The sequence below is a fragment of the Sphaerodactylus townsendi genome, linkage group LG02, assembly GCF_021028975.2.
Source record: "Sphaerodactylus townsendi isolate TG3544 linkage group LG02, MPM_Stown_v2.3, whole genome shotgun sequence".
NCBI classification, from domain to species: domain Eukaryota; kingdom Metazoa; phylum Chordata; class Lepidosauria; order Squamata; family Sphaerodactylidae; genus Sphaerodactylus; species Sphaerodactylus townsendi.
Genome location: NC_059426.1, coordinates 33,930,518 through 33,955,092, shown reverse-complemented (window position 1 = coordinate 33,955,092; position 24,575 = coordinate 33,930,518). Strand labels below are relative to the sequence as shown.

At 41.6% G+C, this 24,575-nt stretch overlaps 1 protein-coding gene across 6 annotated transcripts in view; it reads right to left on the bottom strand.

Annotated features, from left to right (window-relative positions):
- Nucleotides 1-4,094: 4,094 nt before the first annotated feature.
- The window catches only part of COBLL1 (cordon-bleu WH2 repeat protein like 1), a 137,120-nt gene continuing 116,639 nt past the window's right edge, over nucleotides 4,095-24,575 (bottom strand). For 3 of the 6 annotated variants that reach the window (XM_048484709.1, XM_048484711.1, XM_048484715.1), the window contains 8 exons: nucleotides 24,419-24,563; nucleotides 23,319-23,393; nucleotides 20,071-20,211; nucleotides 17,605-17,848; nucleotides 16,905-16,990; nucleotides 14,992-16,547; nucleotides 13,006-13,173; nucleotides 4,095-5,996 (listed from right to left, as the gene is read on the bottom strand). In XM_048484709.1, the coding sequence (XP_048340666.1) occupies nucleotides 5,907-5,996; nucleotides 13,006-13,173; nucleotides 14,992-16,547; nucleotides 16,905-16,990; nucleotides 17,605-17,848; nucleotides 20,071-20,211; nucleotides 23,319-23,393; nucleotides 24,419-24,563 (2,505 nt within the window). In that variant the 3' untranslated portion in view covers nucleotides 4,095-5,906. The remainder of the gene's footprint in view (nucleotides 5,997-13,005; nucleotides 13,174-14,991; nucleotides 16,548-16,904; nucleotides 16,991-17,604; nucleotides 17,849-20,070; nucleotides 20,212-23,318; nucleotides 23,394-24,418; nucleotides 24,564-24,575) is intronic. The other 3 variants (XM_048484713.1, XM_048484712.1, XM_048484714.1) reach the window with 3 other exon arrangements.

The following is a 24,575-nucleotide window of genomic DNA, read 5'->3' as shown; positions in this document are numbered from 1 at the left end:
AAGGTCGCAGGGAAGGTACGTCGATCGGGCGATGGCGCAGCGCTGCGCTGTCTTCCCTGCCCTTACCAGGTCCGTTCATGCGAATGACGCACCCCCCAGTGTGGCCGTGCGGAAATGGCCTTAGTTTCCCCTTCATGGCACTGAGAGCAGCTCTATAACGTTCCTTCAACCTCTGCCAGCCAGGCTGTGCTATAGCATCCTTTATATGGGCAGCATGTGGCCCTGCCTTTGCCTAGGTTCTCCCCAAGTCAACCAGCCCACCTACTGGCAAACCCATACTCATCTTGCCAACCAGTAACAATCCCCTGGTATGATGCTAATGGGGGTGGTTTTCTCACACAGCTGCCATTCCCATTTCACCGTCACTGGGTAAACTTCCACAGCTGAGGTCCCAGTTCTTCATTCCCATGACCCCTGCCAATCACAAAGTGCCTTACTAGAATTATGGCTGCAAAAATATGGAACCACTGGCCCACTATTTATTTCTGGCATATAATCTGAGGACACTATACAGTAATAATAATAACAACCCTTTCTGTATAGTTGTTCTGTTTATTTCCTTGATGTCAAACAGCATTTCATTCCTGAATAAAAACTATTAGATGGGGCATACATGAGCAGAAGATACAAACCATCTGAGGAACTTCACACTTCAAAGAGATTCAACATTCTTTCAGTGTGCCATGGTTCAGCTTTTAAATTCAATGTGAGATTCAAATGTGAAAAGGAAATCCAAATATAGGTCCTAGGAAATACAGGAGAGCTTCTCACTTCTGTGCCGCACCTTCTAATCATGTCAGAAGTAGAATCCTGCGCTGTTTTTTGTAAATTAGCTCAAACAACTGACAGAATTTTTAATGTGCTGTTTTCAGTATATTATGCATCTTAGAGCAAGACTGCATGCAACATTCTTCTATTGACATTAGATGAAAAATCTGATATGTTAAACCATGAACAATCAGCATATTATGTATCTGTTTTCTTTTTAAAAAATCATTTTATTGGGTTTTTTACAGTTACGACAGAACTAACATAAAAAGGGGAAAACAGAGGTGATCCAGCCACCCTATTCTACTTATGCAACAAAGGCTTATACTATGTAAACAACATAGACTACATATAACTAATTGAATTCCTGCCCTGACCATGCTGTCAATCTTATCCACAACATTGTTTCATTGTTTATTTAACCTCAAGCCCAACATAGGATTCTCTTTTTCCCTAGACTTTTTCTAATATATCAATTAGCAATTTGAGGCAACTTAAAAAAAAACCCTTATCCTCCTAACCTAATTTCTCATAGTCAAAGATTTTTAACATAAATTCCCCCTTCCCTCCCTCATCCCCCCTTCTATTAATCTTATATCTGAATTTACAATCCCAACTTTATTTATCATTAATCTCTAATAAACCCCTTTACTTCCCCTATGGTTAAATCTTTAATTAATCTAGCAGAACATTTCATGTAAGGTCTTTTAAAAATCTTGAAAGTCTCTTTGGCACGTTATTGAAGTAATTCTTTGTTGTTGTCCCTTTGTAAATGAAAACTTCTTTCCATCTAAGCCATGAAAATCTTATCTGGTTTCTTCTTAAAATGTCCACCAAAAATGCATAATCTTTCCTTTTCTGTAAGACTGTTAAAGGAATCTCCCTCATCACAATGATGTCCTTGTCCTCTATCTTGATTGTTGATTTCCTGCATATTTCCATGATCTGATCTGCCATTTCTTCAAAATAAAAGTGAATCACAATGTCTCAACACAGTCCTTTCACTTTTGAATATTTTGATGTGACGCTATTTTTTCAATCTTTGACACCATTTCTTCTTCTTTGATCTTCATTAGCTTTAATTTCTTTAAGATCCTTCATAAGCTCAGACATCATCTTGGGCATGTTGTTATTAACAGACTTTTATAGAGCCTATTTCTGCACTGAGTTTCAGCATACTGGCAGATATGTTAAGATTTTTGGCCATCTCACCTATTTCAAGGGACTGAAAGCCCATCCTAGTAGTTGCCATTGCCCACTAGATGTTGCTGTTTCCACAATTTCCCAAAATTTTCAGTAGTTTAATTCAGGGATCAAATTCCTCCCTCTCTCTGGTTGCTGATGAATTTCAAAAATCATTTCTTTTCTGGTTTTGTTTTAGCAGCCTGACAACTGAGAATAAGTTCTGGAATCTTTTTTGCCTTAAAACAGTTGTCTCTGATGCCTTCTCCTCTGCGATTATCTTCTAGTATAGCCTTATTTAAACTTTAAAAAACTTTTTTCCTGCATTCCGCGTTTGCTTGTCATTACATACCTCTTAAAAAGATCTTCTGGTTTTTGTCAGGCTTATCGGCAGCAGGATATGGACTCCTCTTGCAGTCTCCTTGTACCTTCATTCCATCCATAAGGGATACACAACCTGGATGTTTCCTTCTGAGGAGGGTCAGTAGCTCAAGTTGGAGAAGACAGTGATACCACCAACTCCAATGGACCACTACAATGAGTGATACCGCATGATCTTGCCTAAAGGAGATTGCTTCAGGAGTACATTTGGCTTCTCTGGCTCTCTCCATCTGGAGGGGCTTCCCCTACTCATTTCAGAACTGCACCCAAGCTTCAGAGCCTGACAAAGCTAGAGCAAAGCCAGGCACAGCACCATATTCTGTACCAGAAGTGAGCATATTATGTATCTCAAAGCAAGACTGCATACAACATTCTTCTACTGACATTAAGTGCAAATTTTGATATTGTCAAACCATGGAAATCCACCAAAGCCATCTTTCTTTAGAAAATTCATACTTCAAGCAACAGAGTACAACTAGAGCCACATTATTTTTAAGGTAATGAAATGGTATTGAAAAGATAAAATTGGAATACAACCATGGGGAAATTTGTATAGAAAACAAAATCGTTTCAGGTAAGTAGAACTTTATACATTTGGCTGTATCCAAATTTGGAGGTTAAGGAGATTAAAATTTCTGTTCCTGCCCTTCTCATTATCATCTGATGAACAGCATCTTAGCTAGAAATGCATCAGGATTGGATATTTTCTAGTTACGATTATATCCATAATTCCAGCTTATGCTACAATAAGGACAGGCCCATCATACAGCTGTGCAGTTTATTAGTGTCTGTGTATCTATCAAGCCCTCTTAAACTTTAGGGCCTCAGAATGTCTTAATTCATGTTTTTATTCATTTATTACTGCCTTTTAGTTCATTACTACTCTTTTGTTTCCATAGAAAACAGGGTAACCCAGTATGAAGGCTCTGTTTGGATTTGCCAGTTTCATAATGAGTACAGACTTGGGGTGGAGAGCTATGTGTCAGTAATAGTGTTGCCAGAGCTCCCCATAGCTACCAGTGGGGTATTGGAAACTTCTGCAGATTTGGGAGTGGAACCTGGGGAGGTACAATGCTATAGAGTTCACATTCCAAAGCATCCATTTTCTTCAGGGTAACTAAATTCTGCTGCCTGGAGATGGACTGTAATTTCAGAGGATCCCTAGTCAGTATCCACCACACAGCTAGTGACTGGATTGGTGATGATTTCAGGAACACTGACTGCATTACGTAAGTCAGAGGTATATTTCATGCTGTTTTAACAAACAAACCAACAACCAAGTATTCTAAACAATCTAGCAATGCAATTCTGAATAGTTATACCCATCTAAATCCACAGAAGTCAATGTACGTAGAAAATATTACTCTGCTTTTAACTGCCCTGTAGACCACCCAACCAATTGTGGGTAAGCCCAAAGTTTCCATTTTGCAGTGATGACACTGATCTTATCCCCAGCTGTAGAGTGCAGACTGATTACAGCTTCTTAAAATGGTATGGCTTCTAGTATAGTTGCTGCTCCCAAGTAACTCTCCAAGTACTTTTAAAGATTTCCTTTCACATGAAACAGACAACAGGACCTGTGACTAGCAAAAGGTATGTATACATGTTTGTATTTCGTCAGGCATTTTTAGTTACCTGTTTTGTATTTCTGTTCAACGTTCTCCTCCTACGCATGGAACCGTGTATTCCAATGCAAGTCATAAAATAATTTTTGAATAAAACTTTGATCAGAATGGCTCAAAATTATGCACATCAACATGGTATTTAAGCATAAAACTAAATACAATTTCCTTTTATTTAACAAAACCAAACATGAATTACTTTAGAACACAGCGAATATCCCAGTATTTGCTGCTCATATCTACAATTCAGTCGCTTGAATCAAAGTAAGGATCACACAGCAATTTCAAATTAGCAAATGCCACATACAACTGGATAGGAAAAGAGAAAGAAGAAGTGCATCTGTTACTGAGAATTCTGCTGTCTGTGCATTGCTGCTCAATTGCATAGATCTGGCATTTAATTCTGTGGCTGTAGAAGTTTATACAAATGATAAAACTACTTCACTGGCATTGTGCAATTATTAAAACTGATTTTATAGTACACAAATCACCACCACCTCTTACTATATGCAGAAAGTGGAGTTTATAGTTCCTTCCTTACATTTATTCTCCTGAATTTTAAAAGTTATCTAGCCCATAAAAAATAAGATACTGCTTTTCCAAGTATTCAGAAGGGAAATAACTATACACAAAAATAAGCGCTCAATTGCATTGACCTCTTTACATATTTGCATTCTAGTTCAAATGTAATTTTGGCTGTTTTGTGCTGATGCTCTCCCTTGAGAATCTCAAGACCCTCCAAATTCAAAAACTGCCTTGCTATGCCCCCCCAAATAAATATCAGCAGGCAGTTTTCACTACTTCTCAGAGATGTAGCAACTCCAGCACTGTTTGTCAGCAAACACTGATTCTCAGATGCATCAACAGTAGATCAGATAGTGCTGGCCTTAGTCACCACATACCCCTTTCTTTGTTCAACTCTCTCGGTAGTGTCAGATTTGCAGAATGGAAAGGAGTGGGATATTAGATGTCTCTAAGACCCACTGCTGAGCTCTGAATGAGAGTGTGATTAATATTCACACTACCTTTTTTTCCTCCTTGACATCTTCCAGGCTATGTGAACTGTCCCTCATTTAGAATAGAATCTGCCCAAACGCTCATGATACTGCTCAGATTCTTCCGTACTGTTTTATCACAATGTGCGTTCCGTAAGCTATTGTCTTTGGCATGTTGCAAGGACTGCTGTTGTAATGTCTCACATCGGTAAGGCACCTCTGTGAGGCTGTTTTTGCAATGTTTTCTACAAAGAGTTATACAATGAACTAATTGCTAGATGCTTCCTATTTTATTCGCTCACTTTGCTGCTAGAAAATATACTACCACATATAATACCTGAAGGTGCAAGATCCAGCCAAAAGTAAGCTCTTTTAAGTCCCATTGATTTTTATCGAGAAAAATAAACAGATTTTGCCCATCCCCCAATAAAATCAGTGATATTTAGACTTCTGCCTTAACTCTAGCAGGATCTTGCTCTTAGTTGGAAAATGTGCATAAATTGGCATTCTAGAGAGTGTCCTGCTAACCTACAGTATTTCATTTCTATGGAACAAAATAAGGCAGATGGCAGAATTATACATACATTTGTGACCATAATTATTAGGCAGTTATAAACATTAAAAATCTCACAGGCTGGCATTATACAGCATGTTGCAACACATCTCGTTCATTGTGGGTAAAATGGAAATTAATATGTTTGATTATCATGGCAGCATCTCTCTTGTTCCACGTTTTAAGATCTGAAGCAGCATTTTTAGCTTTAAAGACAAAACATTGGTATAAATTATAAATTCCATTTCCCAGGCATTGAGGCCCCATGTGAAGTTTCTATGCTCCACTTGACAATATATACTCCATCGAACCCTGCATTTACAAACACTTTTCAGCAATACGCAGTTAACTTTGAAGTAGATCTGTGCAGTGGTGTTTAAAGTGCAAAGTATTTGGCATGGAATCCTAGTGATTATCGTATCTTGCTTCTACGGGTACTGATGAATCAAGACTGGCTCTCCCATTGATGGCAACTGTATTTAATGGTGGACCAACCTGAAGGAGAAAAAGATCACCATTAAAAACAAAGCAAAGTCAGCCCAGGCTCAATTTGGAGATCAACCAATTCTGGAAGCTATCTTTAATCCTGTGAAAATTGCAAATATTAGATATGTCCCCCAAATACATTTATAAATTTCACATACTTATATCCTGTCTCTTTACAAAAGTATGGGTGGTTTAATCTAATTAAAATCACATACGAGCATTTGAAACTGCCTTCCACTGAGTCAGACACTGATCTATCCTGATGCATTGGTCATTTGCTTCAATTACACATAGCTCATGGGCAGCTTTGTGTTGGGCATATGGATCCCAAGGTGCCATTCCGTCAGCACAGTAGGAGGTCTTTTGATAAACCAGCTTTTCCATCAGCAGAGAAGGGAAGTTCACCCCCACGCTGCTTCTTTGGGTCCACTGACTCACAGGGGCATAATTTCAAGGGGCCCAGAGGCTGAAGAGGGAAGGGAGAAAGGGAAGTTCCTCTAGGAGCAGCAGTGGCGTATGAGCTCGTGTATCTAAGCTGGAGGAACCGGGTTTGATTCCCAGCTCTGCCGCCTGAGCTGTGGAGGCTTATCTGGGGAATTCAGATTAGCCTGTACACTCCCACACACGCCAGCTGGGTGACCTTGGGCTAGTCACAGCTTCTCGGAGCTCTCTCAGCCCCACCTACCTCGCAGGGTGTTTGCTGTGAGGGGGGAAGGGCAAGGAGATTGTAAGCCCCTTTGAGTCTCCTACAGGAGAGAAAGGGGGGATATAAATCCAAACTCTTCTTCTTCTTCTTCTACTCATACTGCATAGAATCCAAGCCATTCTCTTCTTATACCACCGCCAAGTGCTCGTGACAAGACAGGAAATAAGTTACCTGGCACCTGCCAGACTTGCTTGGTAGCATTGAGAATTGCAAAATGGATCATCACAGAAGAAGAATACACTGACTATGGCATCAGTTGCTACTAACCATTACCAGGATTCAGCTATCTTGCAAAAATAAGTACAAAGTTCGCTGACAGCACAATGTTGACCTTTTGTTGCTTAAAACCATTTTTTGCATTAACTTGGAGAGTTTCATTCTAAACATCCAGTTAAACACCTTTCTTTTGCATCCCATTCAATTTACATAGTTTTTGTAAAGTCCTAAAAATACCGACTGCTTTAAGGTCAATATACTTAGGCATTGACACACCTCTTCCCTGTGTGCTACTGTTCTGCTTCCCAGGTGGTTATTTAGGTGCCCTGCACCCGGCCAAAGCAGAATGTAAGACTCACCGACTCAGTTAACAGTTCAATACTTAAAGCTTTAATTGTAACAATGTTGACAGACCCTGACTCCTCCGGGTCTAACTAAATAAAGGTTACTTTGTTGCAGAAACTTCTGGAGTCTCGAATTTATTGACGTAAACACTGTGAGCCTATAACATCTATGATTTTTTAACTTAAATACTGTGAAGCTCTAACATCTTTGACTGTTAAATACTGAGAGTCTATAACATCTTGGACTGTCTAACTTGTTGCTGTCACCCAGCTTCCGTTGGCACCTAACTGCCAAAACCAGACGGGTTGCTGGGTAATAACTGCCGTAGAACACCAGCCCTAGGGCTTCTTAAAGGGACAGAACTAAATTCGGTTCCCTCCCACTGAATACTATACAAACATAGCAAAACCCATACTAACTGTGGGGAAACTAAAGGGGAAATACACAAAGGCTCTGTGGGGGCATGACAGCTACAGCTCAACTAATTTCTAATGACACAAGCCAATGCACTCCCAAGCAGAGTTACACACGTCTAAGTCCATTAAGATCAATGCACTGCAATGCATTTAAAAAGTCAAACTCTGCTTAGGATTGCACAGCAAACATAAGGCAACACAGCTATCCAACCAAACATGGAGCAATATGCATTAAATCACACTCATGAGAGTCTTTGGAAGTTGAGAAAAGGGATACCCTCTGAAAGGATTCCTGCGTTTCAGAATGTGCAATTATTCTTTAGGAAAAGATTAATCTGTGGCCACTTGAAACATTTACAAACTAAAAGATTATTCTGGACTTATGTGTTAGGTAAATGTTTTATTTTTAAACTGAAAGTATGTTAGATTTGTTGTTGTTTTTAAAACACATCTGAATGTAAGCCTGAACATGTGCCAGTTCCCGTGCCTTTTAAAAAATTATTATTATTATTATTATTATTATTATTATTATTATTATTATTATTATTAGTAGTAGTAGTAGTAGTAGTAGTAGTAGTATTACTACTACTACTACTACTACTACTACTACTACTTTTATACCGCCCACCCCCGGAAGGCTCTGGGCGGTGTACAACATTTCAATATAACATAAATAAGCAAAAGGAGATTTTAGTCCTTCTCACACTGGTGGGATACATGTGTACAAAACAAAAACAACAACAGAAAATCCCTTCAAGTGTACTTTTATCCCGTTTCTGAACTGACCAATGGTCATGTTAGGGAGGTTGATTCACAGACACATTTTAACCTTTGTGCCCTTTACAATGCATATGTGATTTCAACTTGTCAAAGAGCTGGAACACTTGATGGAAATATTCTAGAGAAAAATACTTTTGAACTCCTACCTCATTTGACCCTCTTGGTTAGCAACTACTGTGGGGCTTTATTCAGCAGGAAGAAAACTGCAGCACAAAAGGACAAAGTTTGGCTCTGCACCCTAGCAAGCTATTAAAGAAAAACATATCTTTGGCTGACTATAATGGCAACTTTTGCCTAGTTCTTGAATGCTTGGTGGACAGAGAGAGCACCTGTCAGACATTTCACTGGCTTAGCCCAACTTTGCCATTTAAATACACCAGCAAACCTGGTGATTTCTGGTCTGCTGACATCAGTTTAATCTTTTCCATGTAGTAGGTCTCATTTTAAAAATCAAAGCGATATTTTAAAGATATTGCCTAACTTCATTTTCACAGCATGCTTAAAAATAAATCTGATGTCACACTTTTCACACTGTAGCTTCACTTCTTCATATTTGTTAGTGAATAAGCACAGTTATTCTCGTGAAATATATTTAAAATAAATTAGTTGTCTTCTGCAACTGAACAGAAATGAGGGAAACCTGAAACACCTTCTGCATAAAAACAGTATGAAATGGATAAGCCAGTATGGCCTACATTATTCAATATGACCCAAACAGCCAAATTTAATTCAGCCTTTCATCGATAGCCATGGATACTAGATTAAAGCATGCAAAAGCACTCAAAGCCTTATTTTTAAGACTGCAGGGGATTAAGACTGCAATCTTTAGCACACAGCATGACTTAAGACAGCTCTTAAACTTAAGGGTGTACTGTGTATTGTCGAAGGCTTTCACGGCCAGATTTAACTTGTTGTAGTGGGTTTTCTGGGCTGTGTGGTTGTGGTCTGGTGGATCTTGTTCCTAACATTTCGCCTGTGTCTGTGGCTGGCATCTTCAGAGGTGTGATACGCCTCTGAAGATGCCAGCCACAGATACAGGTGAAATGTAAGGAACAAGATCCACCAGACCACGGCCACGCAGCCTGGAAAACCCCCCAAAATCAGTTAAGGATCCCAAAAAGCAGATTCTGAAATTTTATTTTAGACTTTTCAGGGTCACTTTGGCCCCTCCACCATTACAAAAAGATGGGGAGACTGCTCTTCCTCTCTTGCTGACTGTGGCCACAGTCTATATGGGCTTGAAGACAGGAGACAGCAGAGTGCAGTCCAGCATTTAGCTCTACACTGTAGTTTCCGAATTGAATGTGAACTTTGGAGGCAGAGGGCAAAGCCAAACACTGTCTCAGCTCTGCCTAGCCACCTCCAAACTCCACATGGACTTTGGCAGCAGCACAGAGCTGAAACCTGGGCCTGCCCAACATTTAGTTCTGCCTCGCTGTCTCTGAGACCCATGTGGACTTTGGAGGCTTGAAAATTTTCAGAATCAGGTTTAATAAACCTGAATTTTAAAAAAACCCTGAAAAAATCCTGGGGAAAACCCTGTTCAGCTTTTTTTGGTGTTTTTTTTTTAATTTTTTGAGTCTTTTAAACCTGAACCTGAAAAATACCAGGGGGAAAAAATGCACAGCCCTACCTTAACCTTTGCTAAGCTATTTGACAAAACGTTTCCTTCTCATAGATACAGAAGTCATAAGCACAAAGAAACCTCTCTTTCTTGGAGATGCTCATTGCTGAGTTTCCTTTTACAAGAAAAAACTTTGGCTCTGAACATAGCATGCCAGTGCAACCTAAAAAAACATTTCTGCTCCCACAGGTGGCATTTTAGAACAGTTCATTTCTAACTTACACTGTAATCCTAAACAAAGTAGCACCCTTCTAAGTCCACTGAGTGTAAGTCTCCTAAGGATTGAGCTGTTAAAGACATTAACTAAGAACTTGGGAATGTAACCCCTGAGCTGCAGGACTTAATTTCCTCGAATTATTGACCAAACTGGTTGTTGCCAATACACTGGTAACAGTCTATAACAGACCAGCAGGGATGTAATGCCCTAGGGACATGGAAACACCCATGTCCCTGGGCGCACACCTTTTGGTCATATGGGGGGGAGCCGGACGCCCTCCCACGTGACCAAACAGCATGCCTCCCAGCCACACATCATCAAGTTCCACCCTCCAGGAGATGGCCTGCAGGGAGGCAGGGGGCGGGGCTCTGTGCCAGGCAGCCGCAGTGCCCACATGAGCCAACTGCCACCACCAAGCCCCGCCCCATCTGCTTTCAAAATCCAGGTTTTGAGGCCTGCACAGAAGCCGTGGCTCGGGGGCATGGCCTCACCTCTGAGCCCCTGGCCTCTGTGCAGGCCAGCTTTTGAAAGCCAGCCTCGGCGTCCTCATGGGCCACCGCCGAGCTTCACCCCACCCCCCCAGTGCAGGCCAGCTTTCAAAAGCTGACTTTTGAGGCCTGCACAGAGGCTGGGGTGGGGCTCAGGGTGTGGCATCGTCTCCACCATGTCCAGGGCTCAGGGGCATGGCCCCAGCCCCCTCCATGCAGGCCAGCTTTCGGAGGCCATGGGGGCGAGGCTTGGGGGCATGGCCCTGCCCCCAAGCACACACACACACCCCGGTCTCCATGCAGTCTAGCTTTTGAAATCCAGCTTTTGAAAACTTTTAAAAGCCGGCCTGCAGGGGGCCACGCCCCCTAGTCACATCTCCTGGCACAGGGGGGCATGGGGGTGGGGGCGCGCCTGGAGAAGAAGTTGTCTCCAGGCACCATTTCCACATGCCTCTGCAAACCAGACAAAATTTGGGGGAAGAAATAAGAAGAACATCTCAATAGGGCAGTAGAAACCAGGAAGAATAAGAAGAAAGGACTAAGCAAAAGACCATGGTATTAGAAAAATGAACTGAATGAGGCGAAGACAATGACATTCAAGGGTAGAATTCAGAGAAGGCCAAAGTGGGTCTAGTTTTGGTAAAGGGTGAAATTATGGTAGATCAACAGTGGTGGCCTTTTAGCTTCTGTAGGAGCCTATGGTCTTCTTGAGTAGGAAGAAAAGGAAGTTGTGTCAATAGCAACTTTTAGGGGCATGATGTAGCAGAAAGTGCAGAATGAGGAGAATGAGGTTACCGGTAAGTATGACTAATGAGTTTTTGCAGAGTAGAGAGAGGAAAAAAGAAAAGGGTAGATACCTTAAGCGTAGATAAGAAAGTGTAGATTGGAGAATTTTAAAAGTACCATTCTCTTTATTATCACTAAGTTATAATCATGGAATGGAATTTCAGGAGGGAGGAACATTTTAGAAATTCCCCCCTTCAAACTATCTCCCTCTGGGATTTTACAAGCTCTCAGGGCCTTGAGAAGACTGATTACTCCCCCCCCCCTCCAATTTCTCAGTGATCTTCTGGGCTAATCAGACATTTTTGGGACTGGGAAAAATCTTTACATTAGTTTACAAAGTTGAATTGTTATACATACCTCGGAAGTCTCACAAGCGTGTAAAAATCCCTATTGTTTCTATGGCCCCATTTTGTGATCACAACAACCGCTTTTTAATTTAGCATGAGGGGTCGTCATGGAAAATAGGAACGATATCAACAGTGGGACACTGTGGGGGGATTAAAATGTTCATTTCACATAAGAATGAGCCTGCATTCAAATGTTCATCTTTTAAAAAATGCCAGGGTATATCCATTTAACCTTAGTGTGTTCTTCGCTGAGGGAAAAAACCTTGGAAATCTGAGAGGCAGGAAAGCAAATCTTTTTTAAATACTAAAAACAACAGCATCATCAGGTTTTCCCAAAGAAAATGGAGCCTTGCTATTTCTACAGAATGACTGTTAATTAAGGATTATAAAACTTCAAGCTGATCAGGTACACTTGCCTTACTGCTTCAGCGGGGGAAACGGGATGTAATCCAATACATAAATAAATAAGTATTTTCGCAACTGTGAGGAGTCTCAAAGCAGCTTCCAAACTCCTTCCCTTCCTCTCCCCACAAAATACTTTGCGAGGTAGATGGGGCTGAGAGAGCTCCGAGAGGATTGTGACTGGTCCAAGGTTTTATGTGTAGGGGAAACAAACTTGGTTCGCTAGATTAGAGTCCACTGCTCTCCAGAAATTTCATGTATGTTTAAATGAATGCTTCTTTGCGCTATTTTTTTCCTGTTAGTTCAATCAAGAAAAGAACAACCTCATTATAACATTCAGCTCCCCAATCTCCTTATTGGCACAACTGAAAAGTCACACGGTCACGAGTCTCTGTCACCACGATTCACGCCAGTAGTAACGCTGCTTTTAATGGGGTTTTAATGATTTAAAGTGTATAGAGCCATTTCATTATGATCTTTTTAATTATTTGAGATTTATTGATTTTATTTTGTGCTCTATTCGTTTGTTCATGTTCACTGCCCTGAGCCCTCCGGGGGAGGGCGGTATATAAATATAATAAATAAATAAATAAATAAATAAATAAATAAATAACTGCGGTGGTGATTTTGAGATAAACACTGTAAATCCACTGTCATTGATTTAATGATGAGGGTGTAAAAGGGGTCTCACCCTTCTCAATTTGGCAGCAGCTTCTCCAGAGCGGATTGCAGCCAGCAAGCTCTGGTGGATCTGTTCTGGGTCAGGGCACTGGAGCGTTACAGCAGTCCCTTTCTCAAAGACCGCAGCTGTTGGGAGGCCAGATAAAAAGGGCATTTGCCGATTTTGCTCACTGCTTTCCTATTGGAGGGAAAAAATAACATCACCCACAGCAAAGTTATGTCGTTTCTTAGTGCTACACCCACATTCCACGCAAACATTTACAGAGTGACAGATAGCTTGAAGCTTCTCCTTCCCAAGAAAGAACACCACCCTAGCAAGGAGAAGGCCAGCTTGGCCTCACACATTGACCTGAGACACAGAGAACTAGCTTCCCCCTCCCTTCCAGAAAGAACTCTGCTGGAGGAGGAGGAGGAGGAGGAGGAGGAGGAGGAGGAGGAGAACAACAACAAGAACAACAAGAAAAAGAGGAGGAGGAGAAGAGGAGTTTGGATTTATATCCCCCCTTTCTCTCCTGTAGGAGACTCAAAGGGGCTTACAATCTCCTTGCCCTTCCCCCCTCACAACAAACACCCTGTGATGTAGATGGGGCTGAGAGAGCTCCGAGAAGCTGTGACTAGCCCAAGGTCACCCAGCTGGCTTGTGTGGGAGTGCACAGGCTAATCTGAATTCCCCAGATAATCCTCCACAGCTCAGGTGGCAGAGCGGAGAATCAAACCCGGTTCATCCAGATTAGATACACAAGCTCTTAACCTTCTACGCCACTGCTGCTTCTAAGAAGGGGAGGTCACCTTGGCCTCTGTCATTAACTAGAATAGCGGCCACCTAACATTCTCCTCAATGAGAGCTACTTCTTAGTAATAAAAAAAAAATACCCTGAGCTAGTTCCCCACACCCCTGGCCTATTACCAAGATTTGTTTTGTTCTAGAAACAGAACATGGACTAGGAAGAGCACTAGAAATAAAGCTATCTCAGTAGTACAAAGAGAAAGCTTATTAAATAAAAAACATTTTCAAAAAAACAAACAAACCCTGAAGCATGTCTACTTGTGATCTTTTCCTGGGTCTTCTCAAGAACATATGGACAACTCTGCAGCAGTTGGCAAACTACAAGCACCTCATGAGCTACTTGTTGGAGAGATAGAAGATTGAGGGCTGCAGGATGACAGCATCACTTGGATAGAAGCAGAAACACCAACATGGGGAAAATCAGGTTGCCCCAACTGGATATAAATCCTAACTGTCACATCAATCTCACTTTTCCTTGGGAATGTCTTGTCATTCACTTTTCCTTGGGAATGTCTTGTCATTCCCCAGATGTGTTTCTGCATGCCTACATTTCTGCTGGGTGACCTTGGACTAGTCACAGTTCTTCAGAACTTTCTCAGCCCCACCTACAAGGTGTCTGTTGTGGGGAGAGGAAGGGAAAGGAGCTTGAAAGCCACCCTGAGTCTCCTTACAGGACAGAAAGGTGGGATATAAATCCAAACTCTCCATCTTCTCATTTAGTTTGTAAGCCACTCCAATGGCCTCATTTCTCTAAGCTGATGTAAGTGCGCTCTGGGATAGCTTTGCCCTAAAAACACAATATAACAAACAATATCATCGCTAATTCTGATAATTTGTGTCGTTTTGCAAGTTGCTTGGGAAACACAATCTACCCAACAGAAGAAGAAAAAATTTGGATTTATACCCGACTTTTCACAACTGTGAGGAGTCTTGAAGCAGCTTACAAAGTCCTTCCCTTCCTCTTCTCACACCAAATACTTTGTGAGGTAGGTGGGGCTGAGAGAGCTCAGAAAGGATTGTGACTGGCCCAAGGTTTCATGTGTAGGGGAAACAAACCAGATTACAGTCCACTGCTCTTAACCTCTACATCACACTGTATTAGTTTTATCAAACTGAGGCAGTTTTTTAAAAAAAAACACATTAAATAGGTGACCACCATATAGAAATCCCACACACACACACAGACCGCTGGGTAGTCTGAAGTTTTACCTTCTCTGCCATGCTCTGCTGTGACCCGCCCATTGGGCTTTGCAAAGGAGAATGGTCCTTGATCTTGGCATTGGACGTTGGTGAAGGAAGGTCAAACGAGGATTGTTCCTGTAATGTTCCACCTGGACTGGTGCATGTGTCACTGAATGACTGTGATCTCTTAACAGCTGATGACACAGCAAGAGCAAAAGGGGAGGGTTTAGACTTACAGTAAGGTTGTGGAACGAGGAAAGTCCTAATAGTTCTAAGGTTTAATGACGGAGCCTGGGCAGGGGGAGAATTCAAAGGTTTGAACTGTTTTACAGGAGAAGTGGAGACGTCTGCTTTTTTCTCACTATGACCATTTTCAGCCTTTTCTTCAACTGACCGAGGAGGGACACTGTCTATTCTAGGAAATGGAAAAGATGTCTGATTTGGCGATGCTAGTTTCTTTTCTGCTACTATGCCTTTCGCTTCATTATGAACAGGGCTACTAACCGAAGTACTTCTTGCGATTGCCGATGTTACGTAATGACCAGATGCCCTCTTTTGCATCTGCAAATAAAAAGCGCTTGGCTTTGCAGGAGGACTTAATATACTAGACTTTTCATGCACGGCAGGTGGCGAAAAGCTTTTATTTTCCTTGCTTAGCGCCAACGGAGCAATTACATGATTGGGATTAGGCTTGGAATGTTCTGCTCCCATTTTCTTGCCTTGGGTATTAGAGAGAGAAACTAAGGCATTATCACGAACATTGCATGTTTTATGAAGGAGATCATTCCCTGGCAAAACGACTTCATGTATAAGCTTGGGCCCTGTTTGATTTGAGGTATTACAAACTTCTGTTTGTGTACCAAATTCTTGGGAATTCTCATTCTTAGGAGACATGTGTAAATAGGCTGTTTCCTGATCTCCAGCAGTCTCTGAGTCCCAACTCTTACATACTGGCAGAAATTTTGGAGGCACTATTTTATAAGTAGTCATTCCTATTTTGGGTATGTAGTCTCTTGTGATCTCATTGGAAGGCTTTGGTTTAGGGCTTGAGTGTTGCTGATAAAACGGGTAGCCCCTTGAGGGGGAAGTGACAGGACTTTGGAGAACTCTCTGGGGTAGCGTGTTATCCTCATTTGCAGAAACTTCATTTTGATTGCTGCTGGGCCTTACTTCATCCTGCACAGCTTGTTTCTCTGGATAGCTGAACTCCGTCAAGATTCCTACAGTCTTGTGCACCCTGTGTACGAACTCTGATGACTGATTCTCCTGAGGTGATCTGTGCATATGGGTCAGTTCTTTGTTGGTGCTTTGTCTGTTACCTGGAAGACGAGTACTCCCATTCAGCTCAGTCTGAACAAAACCATCAGCAGGTGGGGTTGTTTGAATTGCTATGTCTTGAGTCTTTACTGGCTCAAAGTTGGATTGTTCCAGACCTCCTGAAAGTACTTGTGGATTGCGCTCCTGATTGACGTTACTTTGATAAGTTTGACAGTTTGAGAAACGTTCTGCTCCAAGCTTATTGGTATCTTTCACGACAATCTTCTTTTCTTCTGGAAGACATTTTGAACCCTCTTGACCTATTTCTTTTTTTTTTTTGAAAAATGGAATTTTGAAATCAACGTTAGAATGTAACCTTATTTGTTTTTAATTGTTTAAATAATTTAGACATTTTTAATGAAAACTCTACATGGCATGGGATAAGGAATAACTGTTGTATTGATTAATTATTTTTTGGCAAGCACAAAGTTCCATTAGTACTAATTAGAAGAAACAAAATTCCTAGAATCATTACTGGCAAACTCCCTTAGGTGAGCCACACTTAATAGCATGCTTGCATTCAGTCACGGAAATCACTGTAGAGATTATCTGCACATAAAAGGGGGAAAACACCACTTTTGCCCTAAGTGGCAATTTAATTTGCTCTCAAGGAAGAAACTCACCACTGTTTTGATTGGAATGCAGTGCTTCCAATATTTTGCCATTCTCAAGCGAAGCTTCCTCATGGTCTCTCTGGCTGCGTTGACCTCTGCAAAACAAAACCCAAAAATGCCCAAGATTGCTATTAGTAAATAACTAGAGAAGAGGAATACCAAGGGCCTTCAGAAACAAAAGCAATGCAACCCCATGCCAAAAATGAGAGGCTGTTAAGTAAAACTTGTGTGTGTGTGTGTTCTGCAGAGTCTTCCTTGACAGTCCCCCATTCAAGTACTGACCCTGCTAGTTTCCAAGACAGGGCTATACCATGCTGCCTTCCTTCCCAATTAGAGCTCAGGACCTTAAAAAAAGAATAGCTGCTATGGAAATCTCTGTATATGCTGAACACATGGATTTCTCCTTTAGAGCAGAAATATACTGGGGGTTTTCAATAATGTATTTAACGTACACACATTATGCAACAATAAGTAGGGCTCCCTTGCAGGCGCAGTAGTCTTGTGGCACTTCAAACTGGCTATAATCCCAAAGGCACTTTCCCGGAAGTAAGACTGATTAACTAGCATTGTGCTTACTTCTGGGTAGACCTGCTCATGATTGCTCCCATTAGTCCCTTTCCAGCAACTATGGTAACACAAAGTGATCATCAAGACATTTCTAAGTTCCTCCCACACCTTTTTTTCCAAGCCAGTATTACATCTCACGCACTTATCATACGCAGTTGTATCTTCATTTTTTCCTTCCCTGGAGATTTGCCCATCACCGTCAGTGGCAATGTCAGAATCTGAAGCTGCCAATGAAGTAGACTCGTTTTTTCCAAAACTGATTGGTGCATCAGGAGCAATACTGGGGGTTGAAACCTCTTGAATCTCGAGAACGGTATCAGTGCTCTCTTCATGCATCTCCTCCTTTTCATCAATCTCCTCCAGGCTAAATTCAGAGTCTATGTCAGCTACGCTCCCAAGAAAAGCACAGAGATATGAGATTAAAAAATGCGAATACAAAAGGGCCAGCTCTAGAGTTTGGGACTTTCGCAAGCAAGATGCTCTCTGGTGGGCACCATAGAAACACAGAGCTGAAAAGACCTCAAGGGTCATCTAGTTCAACCCGCTGCACAACATAGCAAATCCACAACTACCTTTCTGCCCTCCCCTAGCGACCTCTGCTCTATGCCCAGAGGAAGTCAAAAAACCTCCAGGGACCCTTCAGGAAAATTACTTCCTGAACTCAAAGTGGTGATGAGCATTACCTTGGGCATTTAAGAAAGGGGCCAAATGCTAACTCATCACTTCCTGCCCTCCTTCTCATGATCTGCCTAGACTCACATAATCAACACTGCTGTCAGATGGCAATCTAGCCTCTGCTTAAAAACCTCCAAAGAGGAAGCACTCATCACCTCCTGAGGAAGCCTGTTCTGCTGAGGAACCGCTCTCTCGGGAAGTTCTTTCTAACATTTAGCTGAGAACTCTTTTGATTTAATTCCCACAGATTTAATTTCTGATCTGAACCACTGCAGCATAACTTCTTTCTCTCTGTCCCTATCAAACAGGAAGACAGTAGGCAGCTGCTTCTTATGTCTCCCATGCTGGCTTGGCCACCAAGCGGAAGGCAAGGAAGTGATGACTTCTGTTTGCTGCCACCATTGCCATTTGTTCACTGCTTTATACGGGTGGGTTTGGAAAGATAGCAGCCATCTGTAAACAGCCAAGGAGAAAAGGGAGGTCCCACCAGAGGGGCTCCAATCCTCACTTTGCCTAAAAGAAACAGTAGGGTGGCTACGGCTACTTCAGTGAACACCTCAGGTGTCAACAACAGGTTCTTCTCAGATGCTGGGGCCTCAACAGATTTTCAAAGATGCCAGCGCCAACTAATTCACTGAGAAGATGCACATTGTTTAGAATTCTGAAGAAGTGATTGATGTCCTGGAGGTCAGTGGGCAGAATACAAAACAGAATAATATATTTTGTTCTTGTGAGGTAAAGTCCTGGTTTCTGAGGGAAGCTTATGGAGCAGCAGTGGCATAGTGGTTAAGTGCAGGTGCATTCTAATCTGGAAGAACTGGGTTTGATTCCCCGCTCTGCCTCTTGAGTTGTGGAGGCTTATCTGAGGAATTCAGGTTAGCCTGTGCACTCCCACACACACCAGCTGGGTGACCTTGGGCTAGACACAGGTTTTTGGAGCTCTCTCAGCCCCACCCACCTCACAGGGTGTTTGTTGTGAGGGGGGAAGGGCAAGGAGATTGTAAGCCCCTTTGAGTCTCCTACAGGAGAGAAAGGGGGGATATAAATCCAAACTATTCTTCTTCTAAATAGGAGGAGGAGGGGAGGAAGACAGCCTGGCATAAACACCTTTACTATAGCATCTTCTCATTTAATTAATCATAAGAGAATTAACACATCAACAGTTCTTGCTGCATTTTGACTTTCCATAATGCTTTACATTTATAAAATATTTAATGAAGCCCATGGGGCAATGTAAAAAATTATCTAGAAGCAGCATAATCAAAATTTCCCCCACCCCAGCTTTCTGTGGGTTTTTTCCCCTTTTCCCTTAATGTACCATCTTTACAATGTACTTGGTATAAAACAAGCATTCTTGTGCAAGAGCTCTCACATAAACAGAAACCCAAGTCATCACGAGAACTTTGACCTAAACCAATATGATGGTACTCCATCAAGTTTCCACATGTGAACGACAATGTGCAAAGGTATGCTTCAGCAACCTTCCTTCTCACAGATTGACTGCATCCAACAGCCTTTTGAATGCAGCAGTACAACCAGAACAGTATTAAAAACAACTTCTCTTCCACTGCCACATGGAAGAATCCAACGCATTGCATTAAAAATGAAAACTATCATAAAATAATCTTCAGAATCATAACCGAAATCCATTCTCATAGACCCGTGGTGGCGAACCTATGGCACTCCAGATGTTCATGGACTACAATTCCCATCAGCCCCTACCAGAATAGCCAATTGGCCATGCTGGGAGGGGCGGATGGGAATTGTAGTTCATGAACATCTGGAGTGCCATAGGTTCGCCACCACTGTCATAGACCATTTGAAAGTCCTTGCTTCTCTAACAAATAAGCATAACAACCAGAGCCTATAATGAGGTTATGTGCATGTAAACTCAGCAAATCAACCCACAAGACAATAGGGAACAACCACCTACATTTCAGAGACACTTCAGATTCATCTGGAATATCAACGTTACCCAAATTTAGCTGCCCATTGTTTTGATTGGGACTGGCTGGCTCAAAGCCGCGTGTGGCAGAGAGTGGTGCGGAAGTTCCGGTTAGGTCAACTACTTTATCTAAGAAGCAGGTTAAGAAACAATACAATGAAGTTATTAGCATTAATCTGAAAATGAAAAAAGGAAATATGAGAAAAGAAAAAGGGAAATGCAACAACACTGGTGTTAGCTGATTGTGTTAAATATACATTATGTTAGGATAATAGAATTTGGAATGTTTATTCAATTAAATCAATTCATTTTAAAACTTCTGATTAAAAGATGGACCTAATTTAATCTTGGTTTGAAAAATGTGTTAAAACTAATTAACAAGTACCATATTTACTCCAAAGAAAGACAACCCCATTAAAATATTACGCACACAAAAAATGATTATTGGACAAAATTGTAACAATGCAAGACACACACACACACCTTTTTTTGATGGCGCAGCTGTGAAAAACCTAGTCTTCCAATTTAATAGATTCCGTACTTTTAAAAAAGCAAACACACATACTAGTGCTAGACAGCATCTTAGAAGAAGTATTCTCTTCCTAACCTTTCACACAGAAGGGAATGCTTCTTCTAAAATGTGACTGCTATGAATGATGAAGAGATCCTCCAACAACAAAGAAAGATAGCTATAATTTTATGTATAAGCAAATGCATGCACCTGTCAATGAGTTGACTAACACTTATTAGATTAACCATTCATTTTTTTAAAAAAAATCAGATGACACGTGAGGGACAAACTCAATATGATGGGATGACTCACACATTCATCTCTAAAGTTGGTGGAGAGGTCTACTTTTTACTGAAGATAAAGTTGAGGGCAGGTGACATCAACAGAGGGCAGCTAAACCCTGAATCCTTCTCCACTTTATCTTGCAGTGCTTTGGTGTTTTCAGTACTCTTCTTCCAGCTCACTGACTTCTGGTAGCAGAGTCAGGCTGGGGAAAATTTTTAAAGCAACAGAATATAGCCAAGTAAGCTCTGAAGGGACCAATGTACTCTATAGTTTTTTAAAAAAAAGCATAGACACCCCTCATCCCCCTTAGATATGAACGTGTGAACATCTACGGACTGTACCTGGACGCCTCTTCTCCTAATTCTATCACATTTGCACCTTAAATTTGTACACATTTGGGAACTGCAACAGATTTTTACTTGATGGGATATTAAAATCCAGTCCCTCAGTTTTATTTGGGTTCTTTAAGTGGGTGTGGTGATTGGTCCTGAGAAAACAGTCCTGTTCCCTTTCCCAAATTCAGAGCAAAGGAACAACATTTTTTTTTTAAAAAAACCAATCGTCTTGGCTGCAGGGCCTAACTGGAACTGTAGAGGGAGCTACAATCAAAGTTCTTCACGTTACTGGTCAGCTGTTTGCAAACAGGAGATCCCTGAACAGACTACTTTTTTGTTTCCTGTCCCTTATAATCCATTTATGTGACCACTCTCAGAAGCAAATGTCCTTTACCACCGCCCCTCACCTTCCCGAATTGCTATCAGAATGTGAGTGACACAGTTCAATGACTCCTTCTCTCCTGCAGGTCCTAGGTGCAATGCATCATCTAAATGTGAGATGGCCAAGTAAAACTGCAATGAACATGGGATTTATTTTTAGCATTTTTCATATATTCCCTGATTATTGACTGTGCAGGAAACAAATCAACCAATGGAAGAAGAAAGGGAAATGAGTTAGAAAGTAGGGGAATGAAGTAGCAGAAAAAGTGGTTTGAAAGGAGGATAAAGAGGAGGAGGAGGAGGAGGAGGGGAAGATATGGAGGCAGAGAATGAACATGGAGACAGAAGTTTTTAAAAAAATGGAAAGGAGGAAACCACCATAAGCACTATGATTAGGCAGAGGTATTGGAAAGAGAAGATACTAGTATAATAGGTATCCTCCCTTACCTAACAAATTAAAGATACTGGTTCTGGTAGGTTTTCCGAGCTGTGTGGCTGTGGTCTGGTAGATCTTGTTCCTAACATTTCGCCTGCATCTGTGGCTGGCATTTTCAGAGGTGTATCACAGAGGGAAGTCTGTTACACACTGTGTCTAGACTTGTCTCTGTGATACACCTCTGAAGAAGCCAGCCACAGATGCAGGCGAAACATTAGGAACAAGATCCACCAGACCACAGCCACACAGCCCGGAAAACCCACCAGAACCAGTTGAATCTGGCCATGAAAGCCTTCAACAATATATTAAAGATACTTTACATCTTCATTATGTTTGCTCTTATCCAGATTTTGTTAAGTAGGTCACTACCATGCTGGTTTTACAGACTGGAAATTGAACAGAGATGCTACAAAGAGCACCAAGTTGAAGGCAGCACCTGAACCCAGATCTTTTAGATTCAATGGAACACCTCTCTATGCTCAAACTGGGCAGGAAGAGTTGAGTCCCAAATCTCTTTGTGAGCAAGGTACGGAAAAACACAGGTGGAACTGATAGCATGCCAACCAGCAGATGGATGTATAAGGCTAAAGAGCTACCCAATCCCCCCTTCCTATGTCCAGATGGTGGCTAATGTTAGAAGACTGTCCTGCACTCCCAGCTTCTACAGCATTACCATGATACCATTTCAGTGTGTTCGTTACTCTTTGACAGCTTTTAAGAGTTGTATTTTTTTATAATTTCATCATGCTTTTGATTTTGTTAGTGGGATCGTTACAATCTGTACCACTGCAACCTGGCTGCTGCACCTTGTGGCAGAGGAGATAAGACAAGATATTTCAAATAAATACATAAATAAAGGCAGTCTATTGCCCAAAGGCCAACGAAAATCTGGGTCTGACTTAGCGCATAAGTACTTTCCTTCTGAGAACCTTCTTGCTTCTACTCTGGCAATACTTTTTAAAGAACACTTTCCAGAGATGGAGAAAAATTAATTCCGACAACACGGCCTACTTGTTCACTCCCATCTATTATATTATAAGTGTGACAGGAGAGAGTTACAGTCAGGTATGGCAAAGGTAAAACCAATTCACAAAGATCATGGTGTGTGTCATATGAGGAGAATAAGAGCCAATGCAATTGGAATAAAGAAAAAGACACTGGGAGTTTAGGATAATAAGGCAGGAATGGGAGGGACAATGTGGGAGGGACAATTATAAATTCACAAACAGGAATGCAGCAGCACTGAGTTAGAGACACTCTTCTTTGCTAAATAACACATGCAAAGTACCTGTTGGAGAAAATACTTCTGAATATCTTCCTTTGTAAAGTTCTTCAGTCTGAACTGATTCTGCTGACTCTGATTCTGAAATATTAATGCAAATTTGGAAGCAGTTTCCTTTTATCCCAAATGACTCCATAATTCAAACAACATTCACCTACATTCCTTCCTCAGAGCAAGCAGAAAACCAAATACATCTTGGTGGAGAGGAACTGATATCAAATTGTCAGGTTTTATATCCACTTCAAATACCTGCCTTTTTTCTGATCATATTATTTAATGAGTCTGTTTGGAGCATTTGTTTTTTTCTTAGAAGTAACTAGGGCAATACTGACTCAAAGCTGAAGAATAACCTCTCTCTCTCTATATATATATATTTACAGTTGTTCCTCCCACATCGCAACCTTCCTCACTGCAGTTTTGCCTGATTACGGGTTGGCGCTGGCCCCCCCCCCCCCCCGACACACGCACCCCCCAAGCAACCCCCCAAACTGGGCCCCAGTACCACAAGCGGTGCTGCCGATGAAAAGCCCCCCACATCTGCCACTATCAAGGGGGCATCTCCAGAGCAGATGAATAGCACACAGGCCAACCAAAAAACCTGAAGCCCCAACACTCACAATTTTATGCGATTTTCCACATTGCCGGGGGGATGACTGCACCCCTAACTCCAACAACGTGGGAGGGACAATTGTAAATTCACAAACAGATCCTCTATCTACAAATTTAAACAATAGTCTTGTGGCACCAATAGTCTTGTGGCAATAGTCTTGTGGCACCTGCATAGATTTTCATGGACAAGAGTCCATGTCTTCAGATGAGTGGATCTAACCTATACAGACAATTGATACAGGGCTATGAAAAAAACCCTCTGGAATAAAGGTGCCATGAAATGAAGAAAGGATTATACCTTGTGCTGCTTCTTGCTTTTCTTAACCTCTTGGCCCTTTTCCCCAACCCAGCATAAAATGGTAAGGATCCACTAAGGAGATCTGAAGAAGGGTTCTAATGCCTCCATTTTATGAAGGTGCCTTAACACTCCCATTTCTTTTTACCAAAAGAAGACTAAACACGGCAACTCTCTGAAATGATCATCTGTAAAGCACTACCTGTTGTGATGCTGGTGTCACTTTGGCCTCTTCTGGGAGGTGGGGACGGTGCTTTGCGCTTTGCCCGTCTCAAGGAAGAATTAACAGAGGATGTGCCGCTCCGCTGAAAAGAACTTGTTTGCGTTCTTTCTATTGTTGAAAGCCCCTGGGGAATAAT